The sequence below is a fragment of the Dermacentor andersoni genome, chromosome 2 (assembly GCF_023375885.2).
Source record: "Dermacentor andersoni chromosome 2, qqDerAnde1_hic_scaffold, whole genome shotgun sequence".
Classification (NCBI taxonomy): domain Eukaryota; kingdom Metazoa; phylum Arthropoda; class Arachnida; order Ixodida; family Ixodidae; genus Dermacentor; species Dermacentor andersoni.
In genome coordinates this window covers 60,670,659-60,695,040 of record NC_092815.1, presented here as the reverse complement: position 1 = coordinate 60,695,040, position 24,382 = coordinate 60,670,659, and the positions used below count along the sequence as shown (strand labels likewise).

The 24,382-nt window shown below is 45.8% G+C and overlaps 1 protein-coding gene across 1 annotated transcript in view; it reads right to left on the bottom strand.

Annotated features, from left to right (window-relative positions):
* Positions 1–15,391: 15,391 nt before the first annotated feature.
* Positions 15,392–24,382, bottom strand: part of LOC126542218 (synaptogenesis protein syg-2-like) — a 138,332-nt gene continuing 129,341 nt past the window's right edge. Inside the window, exons 11-13 of the mRNA XM_050189178.3 lie at positions 22,363–22,390; positions 21,170–21,210; positions 15,392–15,758 (exon numbers count right to left, since the gene is read on the bottom strand). Of these exons, the coding sequence (XP_050045135.1) occupies positions 15,646–15,758; positions 21,170–21,210; positions 22,363–22,390 (182 nt within the window). The 3' untranslated portion in view covers positions 15,392–15,645. The remainder of the gene's footprint in view (positions 15,759–21,169; positions 21,211–22,362; positions 22,391–24,382) is intronic.

The following is a 24,382-nucleotide window of genomic DNA, read 5'->3' as shown; positions in this document are numbered from 1 at the left end:
GACTCCAATGACGTTCTCATTCTCTCGACATAGCATCTGCACGCAGCAGTCTCATACGCGCAACAACTAAGGAGACGTTGTGAACATAAATACTCGTTCCACCATTAAACTCCCTCAACTCAGGATTTAAGACACACCCGCAACTCTTTCTTACCTTTCTTCCTGACGGACATAGCAAACCCATTTTTCCATTTTATAATTACCTATTCTTTTCTATCTTTCACTACTGCATATTCATATGTACAGTATTTTCGAAACAGTCTTCCTCACTGATCCCTGCTATCTCACACCACCGTGCCACAATCCCTTCTGCGACGACTGCTCTTTCTTCAGCGCAGCAGGAAAATCCCCTTGGCTTTTCAGCGGTGAACTTCCTTCTTTACAAGCTTCAGCGCGGAGTCACAGCTGCTGGTTAGAAGTGGAGTTCAAGTCTAACCAAAGACAACTCTCAATGAGTGACTGAACGCATTCTCCAAAGCCATGCTTTTGTGTGCTGCCAATCGCATAAGCAATTGGTGGTTTCCTAAACCCTGTGTCTGTGACGTGTTTCTAGCTCCCAAAACCACTTCCGTCGCATTCAACCAGCATAGCCTTTGGATTTCGCATTCTAAATCCAGAGGGTGCCACTTTATGGGACGTGCACTTTATGGGACGTGCATTTGGACAACACCTATTGCAGAAGGCGGAAATACATCAAGCTCGCCAAGTTTTTGAAAAAATCAACCGACCTGTCAATAGTTCATAAGTCGTGTTACAGTAAAAGTGCCGAGATGGTTGGTGTCTTAATATATATCAACCTACTATTCTAGAAAGAGTTGAAAAAACACCCTTCGCTTATGTATCTCAATCTGAGCAAGTGATACAGCAAAGACAGCGAAGCTGTATAAGCGAGTCCTCGTACGCTTCGCCTGATGTCCTAGGGGCCTGTTTGCTGGTATTTCTTATAATGGTGATTCATAACTGATGCCCCCTGAGCGTTCTCACCAATTTCTTGGTGGTACGGCAACTTCGGAGCCTCCATGCAGGCTGTGTTACTAGCTGGTCGTAGGCGAAGTTCACTGGATCCCGTAACACATTCACAGATCAAATGCTATTTATTGCTTGCAACTTTTCACCACCGTTATGCTCTTTGATTGCCATTCGGTACGGACCACAGCGTCAGCTTTCATCACCGCAGTCGTACAAAGTCGTACAGCTGATCTCTAACGCGGAACGGGTAGAACCCGGCGTGAGAAACAAATATCACGCCTTACTGGTTAAAGAAAACCGCGCAAAGAAGTTGTCTATTCGTGTGAGGTATACTCAAGGTAACATTTATTTTATAATCCTTGATAATTACGTTTCGAAGCAAAAATTTTGGGACTCCAAAGCAGGTTGTGTTGCTCATTGATACCAAGTACTGGTAAGCACGAGGTTACAGTTTCGATTCCCGGCCATGGTGGTCAAAGCCCTCGTGTACTCGGCTTTATATGCCCGTTAAAGAACTCCTGGTGGGCAGAATTAACCCAAAGTCGTTGCACTACGGCGTCTATCATACGCCAATCTCGAGTTTAGAGACATTAAACCCAACTATAATGCGACTGTGTGTCGTAGTGGAGAACTGCCTGCTATTGTGATGTTTTCAATGCAGCGTTACGTAGTGTCTGCGTAATAGGATGAAACATAGGCATCACGTGCGGTATTGCTTCGGCATTAGCTGCAAGGCAAGTACCATTGTCTTTACGCTCCGGGTTGCGCCAGCACCCACCATGAAGTCTAGGGTCATGGTCATTACAGGTGGTACTAGGAAGGTCGAAAAACTGCAGACATAGGTAACAGTCTTATATGTTGACTTGCTTCGTCACTTAATAAGTAATCGCGTTAAACATTGCTGCCAGAGAGCAAACGATCCTGTCCGACCTCTAACGATAGGGGCACTGCTGAGCAATGTGCTGCGTCATGGTGTGTTGCAGCTCCACTAAACGTGAGCACATTCAACAGTAAAATCCGTCACATACGAACCTTGTCGGCTTTTAGAGGCTTGAAGTGCATCGGAACTGCGCAGGACTTCAAGAGCTCGAGACATCGACGATGTCAAGGAAGCGCAAACGCGGGACCTTGTCTTGTCTTGTCTTGTGTCCCAGACAATGGCGCATACCCACTATGGGGGATTGGCCAAGAAGCAGGCGGTTTTTCGTATGCTTAGTAGTAAAGCCAAACTAGGTTTAAATTGTGGAGCATGAGACTAGAACTGTAATTTAGACGTATGATGAAAATATTGTGAATTTTGAAAAAGTAAGTTAACGTAAATAAATGAAATAATGGAAAATATTGATAATTTTAGAAAGTCAGCAAGGTACTCTTTTTGTATCTCTAATAAAATTGTAAATTGCAAGAAAAGCATCCCTGTGGCTTGATCCCAGTGAGGTCGCACCAAAAGAAAGAATGGTTGGTGAGGTTAGCGATAGCCCAAGTTTGGTGAATGAGTGTACTAATAATTTTCTTTGTCTTATAAAGCGGCGGCAGGAGAGAAAATAATGTTCGATCGTTTCAGGTGCACTGCAAAGAGAACATAGAGGGGACATAGCGAGACCAGACCTGTGTAAGTAAAAATTTAGAGGAGGTATACGGCATCTCAATTTTGTAAAAGAAACTTCCAATTGTCTTGAAGGACACCAATTATTATTCCATGGGAAGCCAAGATGGTGGAAATCAGAAGACGGTGTTAGTATGGATGTTGTAGAGTTTTGGGATATAGCGAAATGGACCTTTCACAAGTATGGCGCTGTTCTTCTTCTTTTTCCTCGTTTTCTGCCATCACCGTGTTCCTTTATTAGTGGCACTTACAGCCTGCGGTAATTGGTTTTCTCTTGAGCCGCGTGCCTTATTCATTCCACGCTTGTTTTTCATACCATGGGTGGTGACCAAAATATATAAGGCGATTTTGTGGCCGAAATCAAGCCTGAATTACGGGAATAAAGCTAAAATACAAGATAAGAGAAAAAATTGCGTTTATCACCCCGGCTGATGGTCCCTCGCTCTGGCTTTGATTACCCCCTCCCTCCTCTCGTGTTGTAAAATCCCTAAAAGGCTTTGGGGTCATCGATGCTCCTCTAGAAGCTCGTATTTCGTCAGCTCGGGAGCTCGCTACGTTGCCTCCGTAAGCCAGCACAGCATGCGCATATGAGGTTATTGAGACCATCGAAACTGCTGGTATCACCAAGGCCGTTTGAGAAACGCATGTTTGATCTCCATTCCTCTCAAAGTAAGCTAGCTCAACATGAAGGGTATCGTCTCGTATGAAACAAAGTTCGCATCGGAAAACAGCCAACGCCCAAAAATTTTCCTTTAGAAAAAAAGGAGCAGACAATCTATTCCAGCCTTCACTTCTGTCGAGCTTCGCCACCACCATTTCACGAAGGGAAACGAGAGGCGTGATCGCGCCGCGCCGGAACTTCCACGATAATGCCGAACCAATCGGCTATTTCGCCGCCCGTGCCGCAAGGTTCCTCGATTATGTCCAGTACGCTCTACTTGATGCCAAAATATTCTCTGGTGATGCGTAAAGCTTTAGTGGTGCGCGGAGGGCAGTACCATGTGTTGATGTTACAGGGGAACCGAGCTTTGCGTCACGTTACCCAAAAATCCTATCTCACTGGTGGAAACCCACGCGGCGTCGTAAAGACATTCTTGCGCCTCTCTCGCCTCTCTCACCTCTCTCGCTTTGGATGGTGCTAATAGCGCGATATTGAGTAACGATCTAACAAAACCAAAATGCTTCAAAATTCACCTTCCACATCTCGCTCTATGAAAGAAACTGTTGTACTCATTTTCCTACTTTTATACACTTCTAAGTTTTAAGGTATTTCTTTTGACATACGTGGTGGTGGTGGCGGGGAGCAGAGCTAGAAGATCGGCCTAATCTTTTGACACTCAGCAATTGGCCATGCAGTAGTATAACGCTTGCAGAGCTAAAGGCACAATTTTATTCTAATGCGTAGCATTTCTGTGGCTAGGTGCCCGAGGTCATCTTCTGTTCCGTTCCGTTAGTGCTTCCATTTCGTGTCTCAAAAAAAAAAAAAACCCTGTAGCCGTATCCAGCCTTGAATAGGTGCATTCCTGTGAATACAGAAACTTCTGTACGCTTACCGGTGCTTACTTGTGTGCGCACGATCCTGTGAAGCGACACTTTGTCAGGAAGCTGCCAGTTGCCAAAACATATATAGCCCCAAAGATGAAACCTCTACATAGAGTTTCATACAATATTTACTAGAAGAAACTCTGGCGCTAGTGCCTACGGGAACGCCAAGCCAGCCAACATGGCTTTGATTGTTGGTACATGTATTTGCCCAAATTTCCTCCTTCTGGCTTCAAGAGGCTTCGTCACCTCGTAAACTCAATATTTTAAACAATGTACTGTGCTAGAAATAATTAAATAAACACCATGAAGAACTGTCCGACGGCAGGATTCGAACACAGTACATCTACAAAAGAAGCCCGAAATGGAAACCATTACGCCGCGGACGACTTTTTTTTCTTTTATTTCCATCTTGGCTACAAACCTAAAAGGAGTTTGTGGTAACAGATCACACTCATTTTATATCTGTTAAAGCATCCAACAATGACACCACATATTCATCGCAGTCAATCGTCTTGTAAAGATCAAGCACTTTCACAACCATTTCCACAACTCATTTGTGCACAGAGTAACCTTTAACATAACAGTGTGTATGTGCCAACAGACTACGCCAGAGAGCGCGCAGCCCGAATAAAAAAATAATGTCCATCTGGTCAAAATCGCGTTCAGGCGGTAAAAAAAAAGAGTGTCATGTGGATTGAGGGGTAGGTCTATCTTTAAAGTTCTGTGTTACATATCCCAAAAGAATATGGCATCATTACAATTAATGAAAATATGTTCAATAGTTCCAGCTTTGTTGCACAGAAGGCATCTGCTTCCCCATAGCACACAAATCCCCCTTTCTTCTAACGACGTTGGGACAGGCAAGGTTCCTCTGTGAAGTTTGAAGAAAAATGTTTTACCGTTCGCTGGCATACACAAATTTTAACCCTCTTAAGTACGCCTTACCCACGCCCTTCTTGAAACATAACCGATACAGTGATACAAGGAACACATTCTCAGTAAGATCCTTCACAACGCTTTCTACCCGCCGCGGTTACTTAGTGGATATGGTTTTGGGCTGCTAAGCACGAGGTTGCGGAATAAGATCCCGGCCATGGCGGCCACATTTCGATGGGGGTGAAATGCGATAACATCCGTGTACTTAGATTTAGGCGCACGTTAAAGACTCCCAGGTGTTCCAAATTATTCCGGAGTCCCTCTCTGCGACGTGCCTCATAATTGGATCGCGGTTAAGGCATGTGAAACCCCATAATTATTATGAAGACGCTTTTCTTTTATATTGTAGAGGTACTCAAGGGAAGATCTTGCCCTAAGAAACCGACAGGGCGTCATAACTTCGCGTAAGAACCGTGACATTGTGTAACGAAGGCCAATGGCTGAAGAAACAAAAAACAAAGCCAGACATAGAAGCTGTTAACATGGTTTGAAAAAAAAACACAGAAAAGGGTCTCTTTCGTCAATTATGAATACGAAACGTGATACAACTTGCTGAAGAAACAAGTGACACGACAGACCACTTTTCTTTACTTGACGAAAAAAATGTGTCCTTGATGTCCGCTCCCACGTGGAGTATCATATAAACGTGGTAAAAATGCTGCGAAATTTTTGAATGTACTTACATATGCAATGCCATGCCTACAGATGATACATCATTCTTGCAGTAAGCAGAACGTTAGAAATTGTGGCACCTGCAAAAATCGACAATTCATGGCCACCCCAAGCTTCATCCACTGCACGCATTTCATCCGTTTTTTCGAGCCAGAGGGACCTGTTCTCACAATACCTATCCAAAGGTACCACCAAGTAACTGCTAGGTGTTGTGAGCAACTTGCATATTTTCAAAAACAGCGGATGTGGCATTCCAATGGCCATGCCAGAGACCAATATTCTTTTGCTTACTAATTTGACTACCGCTTTTCTCGAAAGGCCTTTCAGTAATTCTTAATAATAAGCTAACACTATCCCTATTTACAGCAAACAGGGATACGTCATCGGCATAAGCTAGAACACGCACTTCACACGATTGTATCTGAAACCTCCTGACTTCTGTACTATTAACTTTTTTTTTTCTGCAGAGCGGCTCCATAAATAAAGCAAAAAGTAAAGGACTTAACAGATTACCCTGCCCAACTGAAGAGAGTACTTGTATGCGTTGTGAAAGTTCGACATTTACAATTAAACTGGTACATGTGCTTTAGCTAGATCTACTTGCAGTATCGCTACGTTGTGGAGAGCGCTATAGCAATATTCTAAAATTCTTCTAGCTACAAAAAAAAATTTTAAATATTTTTCTACCACTAATGCCGCACGTCTGATGCGACCCAACTAACCTCCCTATAAATCCCGGCAGCCTTGCTGCAAAAACTTTCATTAATACCTTGTTCTCAATGTTTGTCAACATAATCGACCTGTATCCCGTTACGTTACGTAATAGATTTCTGTGTTTAGAAAAAGTTTATTTCGACAAGAGACGATACGAACACTGAGTCATAATCACGACACAATTCCACCGGGACGATAACATGTAAGAAACGAAACACAGCACGTTTTCAACGTAAGTAATGCCCGAGTCCTCACGCACTAACATATAAACACATATACCCACGGAAAGGAACAGTTACACATAAACTAAATGCCACATGTACAAAATGATTTTCAATATATACAGTGTACACAATGGTTATGTACAGTGATGATGTGATAGAACACTTTACACAATTTTGAAGTGATGTGCACAAGATGTGTATATACAAAAATGATCATGTATACGAGAGGACACACACACACAGAAATCACGGGCACCTGCATTCTATGTGCATTAATTGAATACTTCTGATAGTCTGGCTACAAGAACCAGGCTGGACGAAAATTCAGCCATACGCGTCCATCAGCCACCGACAGGAAACGACATGACCATTGTCGAAGGAACTCTTCTTCTCCAAGGAAGAACAACTCCTCCGACAGAAACGACAGTAGCTCAGAGTAGAGCCTCCCCATAAGTGGAAACAGAGCGCGGTGACGACGTCCCGTGGCAACTGCCTCGCACCGGTTACGCCATAGACAGAAGGCCCCCGCAGCAATTAAAAGTCGCGCGAAGCGGCCACGTGAGCAGCGACCAGACGTAATAAAGCGGTTAACTCCAAGGCCACGAAATCCAGTATGCACGGCCCTCCAAAATATCCTGGCAACGACGCATTGCAGCAGTACATGTTTATTGGATTCTTGAAGGGGGCAATTGGGACACCGCGAAGATGGGACAATGCCCCACCGCTCAAGCCTGTCCCGAGTTGGAAGCACTTGCCACCCTAGACGCCACATGAAGTCGCGTAGGTGGCCAGGCAGGAATGATGCCGTTATCGCATCCCACGACACATTATTTGAACGTGCGAGGCGCGCTGGGGGAACTAGAGGAAGCAGTAAGGCTGACATAGTATCTACTACACGGTTTTGGAGAACGTCTACATCAGGACATACCTGTTGTATGTGGCGATAAAATGCCACGGCCGTACAGTAAAATGTAGGTGCGTTTAACACTTGTGGTCCGCGATTTAAGTGTACGCCCGGTAACATGTAGCGAATTTTTGTGCCAAGGAAATAGCAAGCGAGTTCACGCGCTGGACACTGATCATGCTGTAACAGACGGAGCAGAAATCGCAGAGCAAGCAGCCGGCAGCGGACAGACACGGATGGGAAGGCAAACCCACCGCGAGAGCGTGGTTGCCCAAGCGCCGCGCGACAGACTAGTTCTGTACGGCCCGACCAGAAGAAGGCACCAAGAAGGGACTGCAAGGACCTAGTAACCCGTAATGGTGGCTGTACGACGTGACAAACGTACCACACTCGGCCGCAAAATACAGACTGCGCTAAGTACCTTCTTTCTGATAGGGGTAAATCATACCCTTGAACCTCTTCAATATTTCGCCTTACATCTTCAAGAATTGAGAGCCACACAGAGTCTGATATGCCATTAGAGGTGTAGTCAAGGCCTAAAATGCGAAGAGAATCGCTCTTTTGAAGACGGAAAAGGGGACTTAGGCGTGTCTGTGGTGAACCAATGAACAAATAACGACATTTTGAAAAATTTAGCGCAGCACCTGAAATATTTCCGTACTCAGTGAAAATTCGGAGGCTACGGGTTAAGCTATCTTCATTCCTGAGATATAATGTGATGTCATCGGCGAAGGCTGTCACCTTCACAACACCGCTACCAGGCAGTGGGAGACCGCATACGCAAGGGTCTCTCACTATTGAGCGCAGAAATGGTTCAAGGCTGAGCACAAAGAGTACTGGGGATAGAGGGCACCCTTGACGAACGCCACGAGTAACGGGAAACGGTGCACTTTCTCGACCATCAAGGAACAATGTACTTCGGATATTAGAATAGGTACTCCTAATAAGTTCAACAAAATTTGACGAGAAGCCGAACGAGGTCAGTACATTAAAAATGTAGTTATGTTCGAGGCGATCGAATGCCTTTTCTTGATCTAGTGAAACTAAGAGACCACGTGCCGACCTGGTGAGCGTGTATGTCATTATGTCACGCGTAACGAACGAAAGACTGTGTATCTCTCTGCCAGGGACTGAGCATGCCTGATGGTGACCTATTAGGGAAGGCATCAGGCTTCTCAAGCGCCGGGTGAGAACAGCTGTGAAGGTTTTGTAGTCAACGTTGAGAAGCGTGATTGGCCTCCATTCCTCTGGACGAACAGATGACGGATCGTGTTTAGGGATTAGCACAATACGACCGTCCCGAAAACTAAGCGGGAAATCAAAGTTCTCAAAGCATTGGCTGATAACAGATACGAAAGTGGCACCAATATCTTCCCAGAACGTTAGATAAAACTCAACGGGTAAACCGTCCGGCCCTGGGGCCGAGCCACGCTTCATGGAAGATAATGCTGCCTTCACTTCCTCGGCTGATGGTCGTGCACAAAGACGGTCAGCTACCTCAGGTGGAACCTGAGGCAGCCCACTAAGCAATGTACGAAATCCTTGAGAGCCAGAATCTATTTGCGTGGTCGTACGCGCCATGTTTTCAAAATGCGTTACAAACAGTGAATAATCACGCGTGGGAGGTGGTGTAACAGGAAGTGCTCTTGGGGCCGCAGAATGGAATGCATTCGGCTGTCTAAAAAGTGAGTTTCTTGAAAAGCGCAGAACTTCGGGGTGTGCACACGGATTACGTCTGCATCGCCAAGCAGCAGCTGACAAAGACGACGCCGCGATGAGGCGTTGGAAACGCCTCCGTAGCTCACGCTGCCATGACTGCATCAACGGAGTCAGTTGATTGACCCGAAGGGCGATGCGGAGCTTCGTGGCAGTATCCGCCAGTTCTTCTGACATACGTCGTCTGAGTGCACGTCCTTCAACTGAACAGTGCAGACGCCACTGCACCTTGAGCGCATCCCATGACTCTCGGTCAGATCTAGAAACAGAGGCGCCCAAGACTCTTGACAAACAAGAGCGCGAGCGCGCGTCATGTAGAACGCGGATGTCTAGACGCCAAGGTTTTACTGATGAGGAAGCAGGGAAGCGAATTTCAAGTAAAACTGGTTTGTGACCGGAAATATAAACAGGGGATGAAGGTAACGTTATGACATCAGACCGGGTGACATACTGAGCTAAACTGCTCGGAACATAGGCACGGTCTAACCTGCTTGACGACGCACCGCGTCGCCAGGTCCAGGCAAATAAAGAACCATGAAAAAGTCTATATGTATCGAGCAACGAAAAATGCTGGATGAGGCGACGCAACTCCCGTGCGTTCCAATCAGGGCGACCCCAGCCCGGGCCTTGAACATCTGCTCGCGTGTCTAAGACGCAGTTAAAATCCCCAACAAGCACCACGTGACGACCGTCAAGGAAATACACGTCCAGGTCACGAAAAAAATCATTGGAATTAATGGCCTGCGCGGGTCCATATATGCACAAAATCCGTAACCTAAATGAAGATAGTACACAATCAAATGCCAATATTCGCCCAGTCCCATCATAAAAGACATGATGATCTCGTAAGAGAGCTCTGTTGAAAATAATAATTCCAACTCCGCTGGATCGTGATGTCGCGAAGGAGAAGTAACAGTCTAGGTTAAAAGTGCGTTTGAAAGTAAGGACATGTCCAATGGTGAAAAAATTTGTTTCTTGTAAACACAGTATGTCACATTTTTTTGCGCGGGCCACGCTGATAACTTCGGCTTGTTTTACAGGACTTCGGAACCCTTGTGCATTTAATGAAATAATCCTCAGGGTGTCAGCCATATTTAATTAAATGTATCACTAAACTGACCTGGTCGTGTTGTTCAAGTCGGCGCCCCGGGAACAAGTCCAGGGGTTAAGCAGTGCACGCATCACTTCTTCGACCCTCTCGAAGAAGGCCGAGGTTTTTTGGGCCGCTGTAACTCGGCACGGCGATCTGGGCCGCCGTCTGAGCCAGAGGCTGACGCATGAGCGCGCTTTACGTCTCGTGGGGCCGCCATTTCTATGTCGAGTTCATCCAGGCTTGGTGAGAGTCCAACGCTGCTATCAACTCCGAGGCTGAAGCTGTTTTCTGATGAGGTTGATGTCGGTAGCGGTAGGGCGGCGGGATTGATTTCATCTTCGCCGACAACTTCGGCAGCTGGAGGCTCATTCAGATGTAATGGTTGCGCCGTTGCAGGAGATGCAATTGAGGCGGATGAAGCCACAGCAGATTTCGCGGGTGTATCGACTGTAGTAATCGCATGGTCAGGTGTTTCATCTGCGTTTAAATCTTTGCTGCGATCAGGAGGAGTGATGGTAGCAGCCGAAGTGGAGGCGCTTTCGGCCACAGCACGCGTGTCGTTCGCTGCTTGGAAGGCCAGCGAACATGGCGTGTTGCGATCCGCCACGTCACGGTCTTCTTTTTCAGTAGAGGAGGCCGGTGAAGATGGCGCGTTGTGACTTCTCGAACTGCATGCCTCTTCTTTTTCATTTCTTGACCGTGTTTCATGCGGTGTCAGTGCAATTTCTTTGGTTACGGCGTCACGCGCAGTCGCAACCGCAGTTGACGCCGGCGGTAAGGGGGGAAAGGCTCCAGCAGCAGCGTCTGAGTATGAACGCCGCACAGGGCACGCGACCGTAGGGTGACTATCCCCGCAACGCCGACAAGGACGGTCACACCCGTCGCTTTCGTGGCCATGGACGCCACAACGGCCACAGAACGCTGCGGTGCACTGCGCACGGTAGTGGTCGCTGGAACCGCACCGACGACACACGCGTTGCAAGCCACGGTAGTCAAACGTCACACGATGGCCAGAGACTCGCAGATAATTTGGGACCGGGGTTGTGGTGCTCATTTCCATACGCACGAAGCGTGTGCCCGTGAGCACGCCACGTCGTCCGCTCATAAGACCAGCGTTGACAGACAGAACCTTGCCGTATGGTGATAGTGCCTGGACGAGGACTTCGTTCGGGACGAAGGACGGCAAAAAGAGGCAGGTTACGTTGGTTACCTGCGGGCCGACGGGAACGACGGGACAACGCTCGCCACCGATGACGAGGCAGCCAGCATCGACGATTAGAGACATGGAAGCCATGCTCTTGACGGTGACTTGGAAGTTGAGGCCTCCCATGTGCTGAACGCAGTAGACCTCAGAGAGGCCAACTATTGAGGCCGTCGCGTCGACGACGGTCTCGGGACCATTCCCCGTAGGGACAACAACATCGAAGACGTGGGCCTTCGAGGGAGTCCACGACGCTGTAGGCGCCATGGCGTGAGAGGTGGACGTCCCCGACGTGGAACACGCAGGGGCGTCGGTAGAAACGCTTGTTCCGTGCTCTTTCTTCTATCTTTGCCTTTTGGTATTAGTACTGTGTGCGCCTCTGAAAATACCTCATGCAATGCTCTTGCCATATCCGCCTTGAACTCCTCCTAATATGCCGCGATGATCCCATTCGAACAAGAAGATTTGCCCGAGCTTAGTTCCTCGATAGCCCTCTGCATTTCTAATATCCCTTACTAATACTAATATCCTAATATATTTATATCCTAATACTAATATCCCTTTCTACTAAAATTGTTTCCTCTTCGTCTAGCATCGGCATCTTTGCCAAGAAATCATCCTCGTAGCCCGGCACCTTTGGCTTACGACAAGCAAACAACTGTCGATAGCTACTTTCAAATGCCGTCATGATAATTTTCTGTTCTCTCAACATCTTACCATTATATTCAATTTCTAATACGTTATTTCATCGAGCGTACGCCTTTTCATCTGGAAAAGATCGTTTTGTTGCTACTTCCCCCGCAAGATATTTTTCAGCCCATGCACGTAATATCGCACATCTGTATCTATCTTTATCTAACCTTTCTAGTTTTCTTTTAACGTCTTCCAGTTCTTGCGTCCCAAAACCCGGATTAGCTCTTTCGATTTGCCCCAAGTCAACCAACTCCTGCCGCCGGCCCTGTTCCTGTTTTTGAGCTTGATACTTCATGTGTCCACCTCATTCTATTGCGTTCAATGTTACCTTTTGTTTAAATAACTCCCATTTTACTGCGCCATTGCTTAGCATGTCACTAAGTGCTCGATTTCGTTCTTTGTTTTTTCTATGAACACTTCATCTTCAGCAACAAAAACACTTGAAGAAACGCAGCACATTCATAATTTATACTAGCAATGGTTGAATATTCTTCTTGATTAAGGACACAGTTCTGGCGACCTGTCCAGGATTGTAGATTCCTCACTGCTTCTCACGCATCCCGGCAACTGCAGCTTATGTAACCATAATGTTTACCCAGAAACGCTGGCGGGAAACCCTATGCACGAAGGCGAGCTTTGTGGTAGAAACGCGGCCTCTTGCGTGGGCCTCTATGCGGTGGAAGCGTGCACCCTCTGGAGATGTTGCAAGGAACGGGACGCGCCGCTCTATGGCCTTCGAGATTTGCGCATGCCGGCGCGCGCAAATCTAGTAAGCCATGGCCATTCTATGAATGGTAGAGACGCTTGAAAAGGGGTTTGTGCTTTGAGTTCCCGTGTAACAGAATTAGGTTTTCTCGTGCATTCAAATTACAATTCGACGCTGTCATGTCTGTAGGTTGCACGAAAGTAGTACTTTACGATTTTCCTGGCGTATTTTACCTTGAGAAATTCAATTAGTTCGATAACTTCCTTGCGCTACTTGGAGGGCCTGCATAGTTGGGTATGGGTGGTTTGAAATGATTTTTGCCGGAACGGCGGCTGACGCTGGACGCCGACGCCACATTTGCCGCGACGCGGGGCTCTTAACGCTGTTGCGTTAAAACCTGTCACCGCGGCCAGCAGTGGTCGCCCGGGAACCTCGCACAGAGCAAATCATCACACATCCGTCCTCCTCGAAAGCTGAACGCTGAATCACGCCACGGACGCATGCATCGGCAAGCGGTAGAGAACACCCTTATGAACTTCTCGCAGGTGGGCGAGTGAGTGCGTTTCGATTTGACCACCTCGACAGGTTGAACCGTTCTAATTAGTAGCAGTTATGCGTGCTCATTGTGTCTTCTGCATTCAGACAAGTATAGATTGTTTTAAAATTTAGGACAATTAAGGCAAATAAATGCTTATAGATAAAGCCGCAAGAATGACTCAATCTACTAACCATCATTGCAGATCAGAGTGCCAGAGTTCCCTCTAGTAATTATTGTAGGAAACACCTTGGCCCGAACTTTTGTTAAAACACGGCAGTCTTGCTTTGAAGGGTCGAAGTATAGGCTTCATAAGTAATGATTCCAAAGAATGGAATGAACTATATAACTATTCACCATTGAGAAGCTTCTGCCCCAATGTTTTGTTTTGTTTTGCTTCCAAACAATAGCTCTTACCCGCTACGGGGGACTGGCAAGAAAGTAGGCGGTTTTACAAGTGTGTTCTTGCAAAGTCTGCTTGTATTACTTTGTTTCTTTTCCTTCCGAGGATAGGCTTTTCGGTCACTCCGCAAAGACTCTGTCGTGCTTAATATGTTGTGTACGCTTGGATATTTCTTTCTTTTACATCTTTAATTCATTGAGAGGCGATGTGGGTTCAAAACAAATCGAGTGCCCAAACATGGATGGGTGTTTTTTTTAAATAAAGGAATGACGGTAATGTCCATAATTGCTTTGTTTGTGTCCGTTGTTTTGTGCTAAACAAAGTAATTATGCATTCGCACCAAGTAGCCCGCCAACGCATTGTGCTGGACGGTAATGTCACCGTATGTCCATACACTTCAGCCAGTAGAACGTACGACCAGATTGGTCAGTGAGCATAGTATTCCCAGATCAAGTTGTAATAAAAGCAACAAAAATTCAATGAGTCTAGTGCCTTTCGAAACGCTATCTTCTAATTGGACGGAGTCCCCTGATCTCTGATTTAGTCTATCAAAGCACCTATGCATCGCATGCACGTTATACTGTACCCGTCGTCATTTTCGTGAGGCAGCAGGTCACCCGTTGAAACTGCCTAGCTCAAAACCAGTAGAAAAACACCACCTTCATAGACACAACACAGGCAGGTACACACCTCTAGAGTTCTTTGTGTTACTATTTTTTTTTTTTAGGTTACCCGCCGTGGTTGCTCAGTGGCTATGGTGTTGGGCTGCTGAGCACGAGGTCGCGGGATCGAACCCCGGCCTCGGCGGCCGCATTTTCATGGGGGCGAAATGCGAAAGCACCCGTGTACTTAGATTTAGGTGCACGTTAAAGAACCCCAGGTGGTCGAAATTTCCGGAGTCCTCCACTACGGCGTGCCTCATAATCAGAAAGTGGTTTTGGCACGTAAAACCCCATAATTTAATTTTTATTTTATTTTTTAGGTTATCTCTCTTGCTGAAAAACCGTTGGAGAGTTATTAGGGATGCACTGTTTCGCGGGCTTTCATCGACACTATATATGCTCCATGAGGGGGTGGAGATCAGCCAGTTGCACTTATTCATCATCCAGATGTTATATATGTTTATGTGGTATACATGCGGATTCTTAAAACCATTCCGTGCCACGCAACTCTCGCCAACTGTGACCAAGAATTGCCAAATTGTTTTAGAGACTCCATTTGCCAACATGTTTTATGTATCCTAAGAAACAGTAAATTGGCTTCTGCTTTCAAACCTCCTTGAATGGTGTGGCGCCCTCTGCCACAAACGCGACAAAGCACTGAGATGAACCTAGGCTCGTTCATTGCATTGCTAGAAAATGAAAAGTACCGTCGACGAGCTGAATTCGTCCTTGACGGTTTTTATCAGAAACATGTGGACGAACACAGCTCGTCCAAGGCGCGATAACGATTAAAAAATAAGCGAAGGAATGGCTGCTGTTCTTACAGGTTCACTTTATTTACACCACCGAGAGAGAGAGGCAACAGGACGACTGTCCACCGCCGCCGAGCAAGTCTTCAACATGTCGGCGCGAATGAGAAAGCGACTTTAAGGCACGACACAAGGTTGAGCATTTTTCGACAACCGATGGTGGCTATGAAGGCGGGCCTTGTAGAACCGAAACGCTGGTCCAGTGAGCCCGCGGAGATGTGAGGAGTTCCTTCGCACGACAACGGGGACGGCCCAGGTTAGGACGGCGAAGAGGCGCGTACTTTGGACCGGGAAATCTTCGGCGTGCAGTCCGAGCCAGCTTTCGACAAGACAACTTGCTTGGTAGTTATCATGTCGGGCATGTTTTCCGCTGCACAAGAATAAATAGTAAAAAAAAACAAGGCAGTCATTCGTTTGAAGAACAGAAAAATCAAACTCTAGTGCGTGAGGCGTCAGTCTATAAAATGCTTTACAGCTGCCGGAACGGTGGGGAGAGCAGGCGATGATGATGAATCTGCCAGAAAGGCCCATAGAATCATTATCGTATTACAAGACCTTTCTTGCAGAGAAAAAGTGCAAATATAGTAGCTAGGGAAATCTTTACACCGGCAGGTAAGCAGAACACAGCAAATCATTGCAGTGGCGGCACCGAGCCTAATAATAACTCATCACCGGCACGTATGTTTATCGCTGTGTCTTAGCACTAGGTCGTACGTCAATATACAGCGACGTCCCTAGGGAGTGCGTATACTGATAGACAAGGTGGCCATACGTATACTCCCTGGGGCGAATGAACGTTCAACCGTATGAGTCGTTATCTTACGTGATGCCGTGCTTTCGTCGGTGGTGGTAAATTAACAGCAGAGTGTGCATTCATTCCAACCATATCGTACCAACATATGCCTTTATTTAGGAGTTCAGGGCTCCCAGAAATGTCTGATCATCTTTTGGCAGTTGAGTTGCTGCTGGGCAAGTGAACGCCATTAACTAATAACGCTCGGCGTCACTGAGTAATTTTGTCTACCGATTCGAACGTGCCAATAGTCTTTATCAATAATTAAACGAACGAATAAATATGTAAATAACTAAAACTCCGCCGAGGCTCGCTCGTGACACGGCGTTGCTGCCATTGGGAATTCAGTACCATTTCGCTGCTACAGACACCGCCGGCCTTTTTGCTCAATGGGCCATTTGATGCTATCGCATCAAAAATAAGATGGTTTATTTCCGCTTCCTACAGCGACTTCCCTCAATACGGGAAGCTAGAAAGCGATGTTCTCTGAATATTCAAGCCATACTTATTCAAACCCATCAAGTTTCAGTGACACTATTACGGCTAGCTCAGCCAGTGTGAGTTTCATTAGAACCCAATCTTAACGCGTCGGCAGATATTTTCTAACCATACTTCCCCATGACTGTTGTTCACATCGGCGCATAGCAAACGTAGCAACGAATAAGAAAACACGATAATAGCGTGTCACTTCCCTTGTTACCTGTAATCTAGCTGCCATCTATATTCTACACCATGCGTGGCAACGCCTAATTAGTTTCTAGACATGTAGATAACTCCGCGGCGCTTGGTACGAAGTGAGAGTAACTGGTTCACGTTCCATTCGCCGCGCCTGGCACCCCACCACTGGCAATCGACGTAGCGGCTATATAACTGTGCGTCACACTATTACAGCGCAGACCACGGGCGTGAACAAGTCGAGTGCGCGAGATTGGGCGGCGTCTGCAGTATTTTAAGAAAACGTGCAGCCAAAGCCAAATAAGACACGTACACAAATGTTAACATTAGCGAAAACATGCTGACGCATGTCATAGCCGAGATGACCAAAATGCGCTGGTACTGAGAATTATGAATTATAGTTAGACTTAATATGCCATTTTAAAATAGCGCGCGTAATTTGCATTGCACCCCGAGATAGTCATGGGCGGGAGTATTGCGCTTGCTTGTAGTCTCGCAGATGAGATACGTCAACATTTTTGAAGCCCTTTGTGACCTAGTGCTTTGAGAAAATTCACTACCATGTGATGCGAACTTGACAATTCGAGATAACAAAATGACATTTAAGTGGTTATGAAACGCGAACACCGAAAAGCGCCTCTATGTAATAGCGCTCGCAGGCAGTAATAAGCTTTAAGAAGCGAATTAAAGTGCACTGAGTATCGACTAAATTTATACAACTCTTAATAATATATAATTTTATCATTTAGTAACTCAAGTGTTCATCGCGGCCTGTTGGCATAATCTTGAGTTACTAATTCTTCAGACTGCCAAACAACGGCATAATATAAGAATATTTCTTTAATCGAAATACCTATAAAGCAGTCAAGCAGCAATGACCTGCCGACAAAGTAATACAAAATAAAGCATTCATACAGCACACTCGAGCAGCAATTGTTCATAGCAGTAAATAAGATTTGTAAGAGTTCAATTTGTACGTAGCGTTCAATTTACATTTGCGCATAAGTTCATGAAAGAGATGCCTATATGCAGACCTCAATAAAATAACTTTTCCCTTCATTAATATCATATACGCGTATGGTTCTCTCAGGGTGGAGAGCCTAGCACTGACGCATCCCTCTCAAGTATAATGTCGGTGCCATCTGGCGGCCGTTTGGAAGGTAAAAAAAGAAGGTCTTCCGAGATGGTCGATGATCCGGCGCAGCACTCGCTGTCTCTGAGCCTGCGAACGAAACGAAGACCTCAAAGATTGCCTAGCTGCCCAGGGCTCTGTAGACGCTGATCACTGAGTCTGTCCGAGCGCATCAAGTATCGATTTTCCTTCGACAGGCAGCGCTGCTCCTTTCAACGAACTCGCCCCAAACACTTGCGCGAGAAATAAATAAAGTGAGCAACTTGAACTACACTTTGCCCACAAAGAGCTACAAAAAGGGCATAGTAGTGGACGTAATCTGTTTCTACCACAAAAAGAGGCTTCACATAGCTCCGAAAACTACGCCGCCGGTGATTTAAAATATGTGGCCTATTCGGCGGCGTTGTTTTACACACAGTTAGTGTGAATCAGTGCAGTGCTATGTGAAGATTTATGCGCTTTGTCCAAAGCAGTTTAAATACAGCAATGAATATTATCGGCACCATGCAACGATTACTTTTCCTAATTCTGCTTCATCGTAATGCACATGGTATATGACTTCTTAGTTCTAGAGAAAGCGAAAATATTTAGCACTACAAAGGCGCGTAAGAAAAGCAAAGGATCCAGATCTGAATTTGAGCACTGTGGGCTACACATTCCCTGAACTGCCGTACTGTAGATGTAGACGTAGAGTCGAGTAGCTTGTGGCACAAGCCCACTTTGGGGAAGCGGTCAGAAACCGGGTGGTCTAAAACAAAATAATAAAGAATTCAAACAAACCATGAGAATAGGTACACTAGATTCAAGGAAGTAGATCGTAGATCATGATTATATGAGAATGAAGGATGAAACAAAAGCAAAAAGACAACCACTCGAGCTTAATTTGGTGGAATAAAACTACAGTTTAAGGTCTGAATATATAGCCTACATCTTGAGTGATGATAATTTATTGGCAGCCCCTTTGAAATGGGGGGAGGGGGGCGACAAATAGTCACCTAGCCCACTTAAGTTAATATGGAATGCTGTAGATGCTCTTCATTGTGGTATTTTTGTATGCATCACCTTAATCTTCGTTTTCTTCTTGAAAACTTCCCTATCTACTTCCCACCGCCACCTATGCCTGTAACGGATCTGGGTGGTGGCAACCTCTGCCCTGCTTCCTTTTTTAATCACCACTATTGTAAATGTCTCTAGCTTATCTCGACTGCTGACCAGTTGATGCTACCGTCCAGTTTAAATCCAAGCGCTTAGGCAAAGTGTGCATTACCTACGGGTCTCACTGATTGAATCCCTTCGCATTCCATTAGGATGTGCCGAATGGTCTGCGGACTTTTGCTGCCGCAGGCACATGCCTAATCTTGTTGCAATTGTTTTCTCCGGTATGTTTTTGTCGTAACGCAACCAGGTCGAATATCAACTAGGAAAACGCTGCCCTTTGTGTTAGCGTACAGGCCTTTCCTTCCAATTTCTTTATTCCCACTAATGTGAATCTCCATGGTTTATTTCCTTTTTCATTTTTGGCATCCAGTTGACTGTCTTCGTTTCTCTCACATTATTTTTGATAACTCTCGGTTGCCTATTTACACTCACAATTACCCTGTACTTGGCTGCCAACTTCCGCGACCTCTTCCTCCATTCTGTGTTCATTATTCTCAAGTACAGATACTTGTGCTAAAGTGCACAAGTGTTTTGAGCATTGATTTCGTCTGATGTTGCTGAGTCCTTCTTCAAAACTAATTTTGCTCAGCGCTTCTCTGACTTCGAAAAAGGCCCAACTCATATCGCCCTACACTGTCAGAACGCTGGCGGGATGAAAAGCTGCAGCAGCGCCTAGCGAATTCCGCTTCGTGTTGCTTCTCACTTCAATGCAAACAGGACCACGAGAACCCAGCACACACGAAGCCATCAGCTATTTATGATTGCCTAGCCTTCGAACCGATTCTAGATTGCCTCCAACCTCTAAGATAGGGCACGCAGCCGCAGCTGCAGTAAAATAAGAGATGGCCACTAACCTACTCCCCCCTCCCCCTCCTAAGGCGCGCTCATTTTCGAGTTCCCCCCCCCCCCCCCATTGCACGCGCGAGAAAACGGCGCACACTCTTCCCGCCTTCCTCCCTTGCACGCACAAGACGCAGCCGCATCAAGCCACCATCCTTCTAGGCTCACCATTGCAAGTTTTTTCTCGCACTTACAACACATGGCACTCGGCCGCGATCTCATTTCACTTGGACTTTTACGGAACCTCCCGGCTTCGACGGCGACGACGGCGCAAATTCGTCTGGAGTGTCCAGCTATCGCAATAAAAGCTGATATTCTACTGAAGCCATTAAGGGAGTACGTTTGAACTAAACTTAGTTGAGTGGTACACCTAATTTCCTTGCCTTTATGAGGAAGCTTTAGCGCGGCTCCAACTCCGATTAAACCTATTCAAATACATGTAATACGCAGAAATGCTATTATGGGATAACCCTTGGGCCAATTTCATAAACTTTGTTGCATTTTGAAGAGAAAGAAATATTCTGGTGATTATCGGAAGCGTAATTTTGATTTAGCAGCTTTATTGTTTTACGGACATTGCGAAAATTGTGAAATTTGAAAAAAATTGTGAGCACGAAGTTTACAAATCTGTAACTCTGCACCAAGAACAGATACTGCAGTTCTGTAAACTGCGTCCGTTAGAATACCCAAACCGGACAAATGTCATAAATAATTTATATCTTATGTGAAGTTGTCACACTGTTGACAAAGATTTGGCGAAATTCATACCCTCGTATTAGTGGTGTACTGCAAAGTGGTGTATAATACATCAATGTTGCCCACTTTAGATGCTCTATTATGTACAATTTACAGAATTTAATTAAAACGTCGACCGCTTGAATAAAGATTCGTTTCCAATATTTATCACATCTTAAAGTATGCAACAAACGTTGTCAAATTCGGTGTAGTGGTTGCCAAGAAAACCGATTTCTTCTTTCCCATCTGCTTAGATAGGAGCGCCCGAGCTAAAGCGTCCTCTACGCCTATATTTTCGCACTCCTCAGCGATGCTCGTCTGTCATTATTTTTCTGCGTATGTTGGTTTACCAGCTGTAATGTCCCAGTCGTGAAATCAGGCGCACAGCGGGACACAAGAAACATGGACAATGCATTCGCCAATGATCTGATGAGCATTCGTTACTTACCTCTCAAGTCGGTGTTGAGGTCTTCGTTCTCATTGGGATGGCTACATCGAGTTCAAGAGTCAGACAGTACAGAAATATGAGTCATATAAAGGAGGTATTTAGATGGGCGAGGGACATAAGAGAACTTTTAAAAGAAACTTTGGAACAAAACGTTGTCTGAATCAGTCATTGCTTCTTGCAAATAATAGTGTACGGCGCTCCTAATCACAAATGATGCTTCGGTTATAACATATGAAACGATTAGGATAGAAAATATGATTTAAAAACCGAATCCAAACCTCCATAGTTCGTTGTAGTACGTAAACTGAACAAGTTGGCATTGATTCGTGCTGAAACATTTAGCGCATAAACAGACAAAGACGTAGGGAGAGAACACAACAGGATCGCTGTGTTGTTTTCCTTTCCTCACGCCCTTGTCTGTTTACGCGCAAAACGTTTCCACATGAGTCATTGTAGTAGATTGCGCCACTCACCAGTATAGGTGCAATCGCACTACAGCGCATAGCGAAACAGTACAAGGCTAGCAGTTGCTTTCTTCGGCGCGCCTTGAAGAAACCCTTATAGTTGAAGATTAGCTGCAGCCCTCTTCTACAACATTTCTCATATCCCACTGGTCAGGCTTCTGTCGTAAAAGCAGGTAAGTTACGAAGAGCAATCCAACTGTTTTCTCGGCAGCGTGATGCTACCTGTATATCGCATTTGCTATTTCATATACACCTCACATGGAGGCGACAACAGCCGCGCGCGGACGATGTGGCTTTGTCTACCACATGACACTAGCTGTACCTTCGTCCACATTCGTTTACCGTATGGGTATTATTCTTTTTTTTACTTCAAATTAACAAGATCATTTAAATTGTCCTATACTTTCACTAGCCTCATTGCTTGATGGTTTCATGCAGTTGTAAGTTTCAAAAAATTAAGCCTCTCTGTTCCTCTGATACTTGTCGCTTTACAACACACAGTATTGATGCCAGTGTAAACTGTAACTCCTTTTCAATATTATTTTGAATTATGGACGATGCAGAACAACCAAGTTATCTGCCAAAAGCGTTGTCAAAGTGAAGTTTCGGTGTGGTAATGGCAGATGTCAAGGAAATATAAAGCAGGCACAACAGAAAAGTAGGCGCAATAACTTGGAAACAAACATTCATATCTGCCGGTTAAGACACAATAGAACCTAAATTGCTTACCAGTCGCCTTGATTCCAACTGTCGGCGGCTGCATGTAATGAAGGTAAAGAAAGGAAGTTCAATACTGTCCCGCTGTGAGTGATTACACGCAGGAAAAAGCGTGAGCCAAGAATGTAACTCTATATCGGGCGAACTTATGCCCAGGAAAGCATGCAACACTCGACTCACAACGACGGAGGCAAGTCCAGTCGTCGGTCGTATAATTTAATTCCACAGGTCGAGTTCGTCCATTATTTATCCGTGGCCGACCATACATTCCAGATTGATCGCCACTGCTGGCGTACATTCGAGGATGTACTACATTATTCGTGACACGCGCCTAATCTAATCAGGCACGTAATCAGGCCCTGTAGAATTGTACACAGTGTTAAAGAAATTTCGGTAGTGACATGGACAAACGCCAGTGAACTCTCCATTTCGATGTTGTTATATTTATATGTTTCATCAAATTCTTACTTATTTTATTTATCGGAGCCTTGTCATTTACTCATTTATATTTTTTTTGCTCGGTAACATAGCGAAAGAGTAACCGAGGCGCTCTCCAATCTCTCCACAGCAACCCATTTGTAATCAAACAAACACAATAGGCACGCCTTGTGCCGAAAGATAACTTATTAACAATGATATTTTGGTGAAAACGATCACGGCAAAAAAGTACAAAAAATGTGTGCTTGGAAATATGTTGTATATTGAACCAGCCCGTCACTTAACCAGCCCCTGCTGCTCGTTCTTTCGCGACATTTTTTGTCCATCCAACAAACTTAATTTTATTACTTAAAATGCAGTGTGTGTGTGTGTGTGTGTGTGTGTGTGTGTGTGTGTGTGTGTGTGTGTGTGTGTGTGTGTGTGTGTGTGTGTGTGTGTGTGTGCGTGTGTGTGTGTGTGTGTGTGTGTGCGTGTGTGTGCGTGTGTGTGTGTGTGCGTGTGTGTGCGTGTGTGCGTGCGTGCGTGCGTGTGTGTGTGTGCGTGCGTGCGTGCGTGTGCGTGTGTGTGTGCGTGCGTGCGGCTTTCGACTTCTGCATTAAACAAAAAACTTTCGTCTAAGCAACTCCAACTTTCTTTGCTGAGGTACCCATGTAATTATTTTTTTCTATATTGTCGCTCTAATATAGACTACATGTCGGCTTTCCGGCAACGCTCATTTTTTTGTGGAAGTAACTGTTGTGTTTGTCATGCCATCCACTTGTGCTCTATCACTGTGCCGAATGAGCCCAATCTTAAAACTGACTGAGGATCGCTACAATCCACTCTGAAAGACAATGCACAGCTAGCATTGAAACACAACTTGTAAGCCGAGCAATACAAGTGCTCGAAACGGATTGTGTAAGATATTCTCACATTTCACATCAATACTTCTATATTGATTAAGCCGAAAGCCCTGAGTGGCTCGTTGCGCGATGGCCTTGAAAAAAACGCGGCGTCAAGTCGAGTGGTACAAAAAAAAAAGCCACGTGACCTTCTCCGAGCTAGCGGCGGGTGGAGAGGGGAACGAGCGGAGCGCATAGACAGAAAAACAGGTGTTGCGTCGCTGACGTCACTCGGATGCGGCGGCGGTTGTGGCGACAGTCGACTGCTAAGCGAGAGAGGCGGTGAAGGAGGACGCTCGGCCGGGACCTAGCGGATTGCGCGGTAGGCCTGGGAAGTACGCTACGGCCTCGAATGCTCGCCAAGCGAGAAACTAGGTGCGACGTGCGAAGCGCCGGCAGCAAGGCGTTCGGCCGCGAGTGCTGCTCTTCCTTCCTCAGAGGATGCGACGTAATTGTGTTCGGCTTGTGTTACACATTTGTAACACTTAGTGGCGACAAGCATGCTGCACCTTTAGGAAGTGCATTAAGTTCTCGTATGTGGCGTTGAGGAAGTCGACGTAAAGCGCCACACGACTCGTTATGTCTTGCAAGAATTCTGGCCCCTCTGATCATACAACTCAATGCGTTACCAAGTGTGCCAACAGGCTTTCGCCTTCACGTGTTACAGCAGCATAACATGTCAAACATTTCTTTACCTCTAGATGCCTACCCAC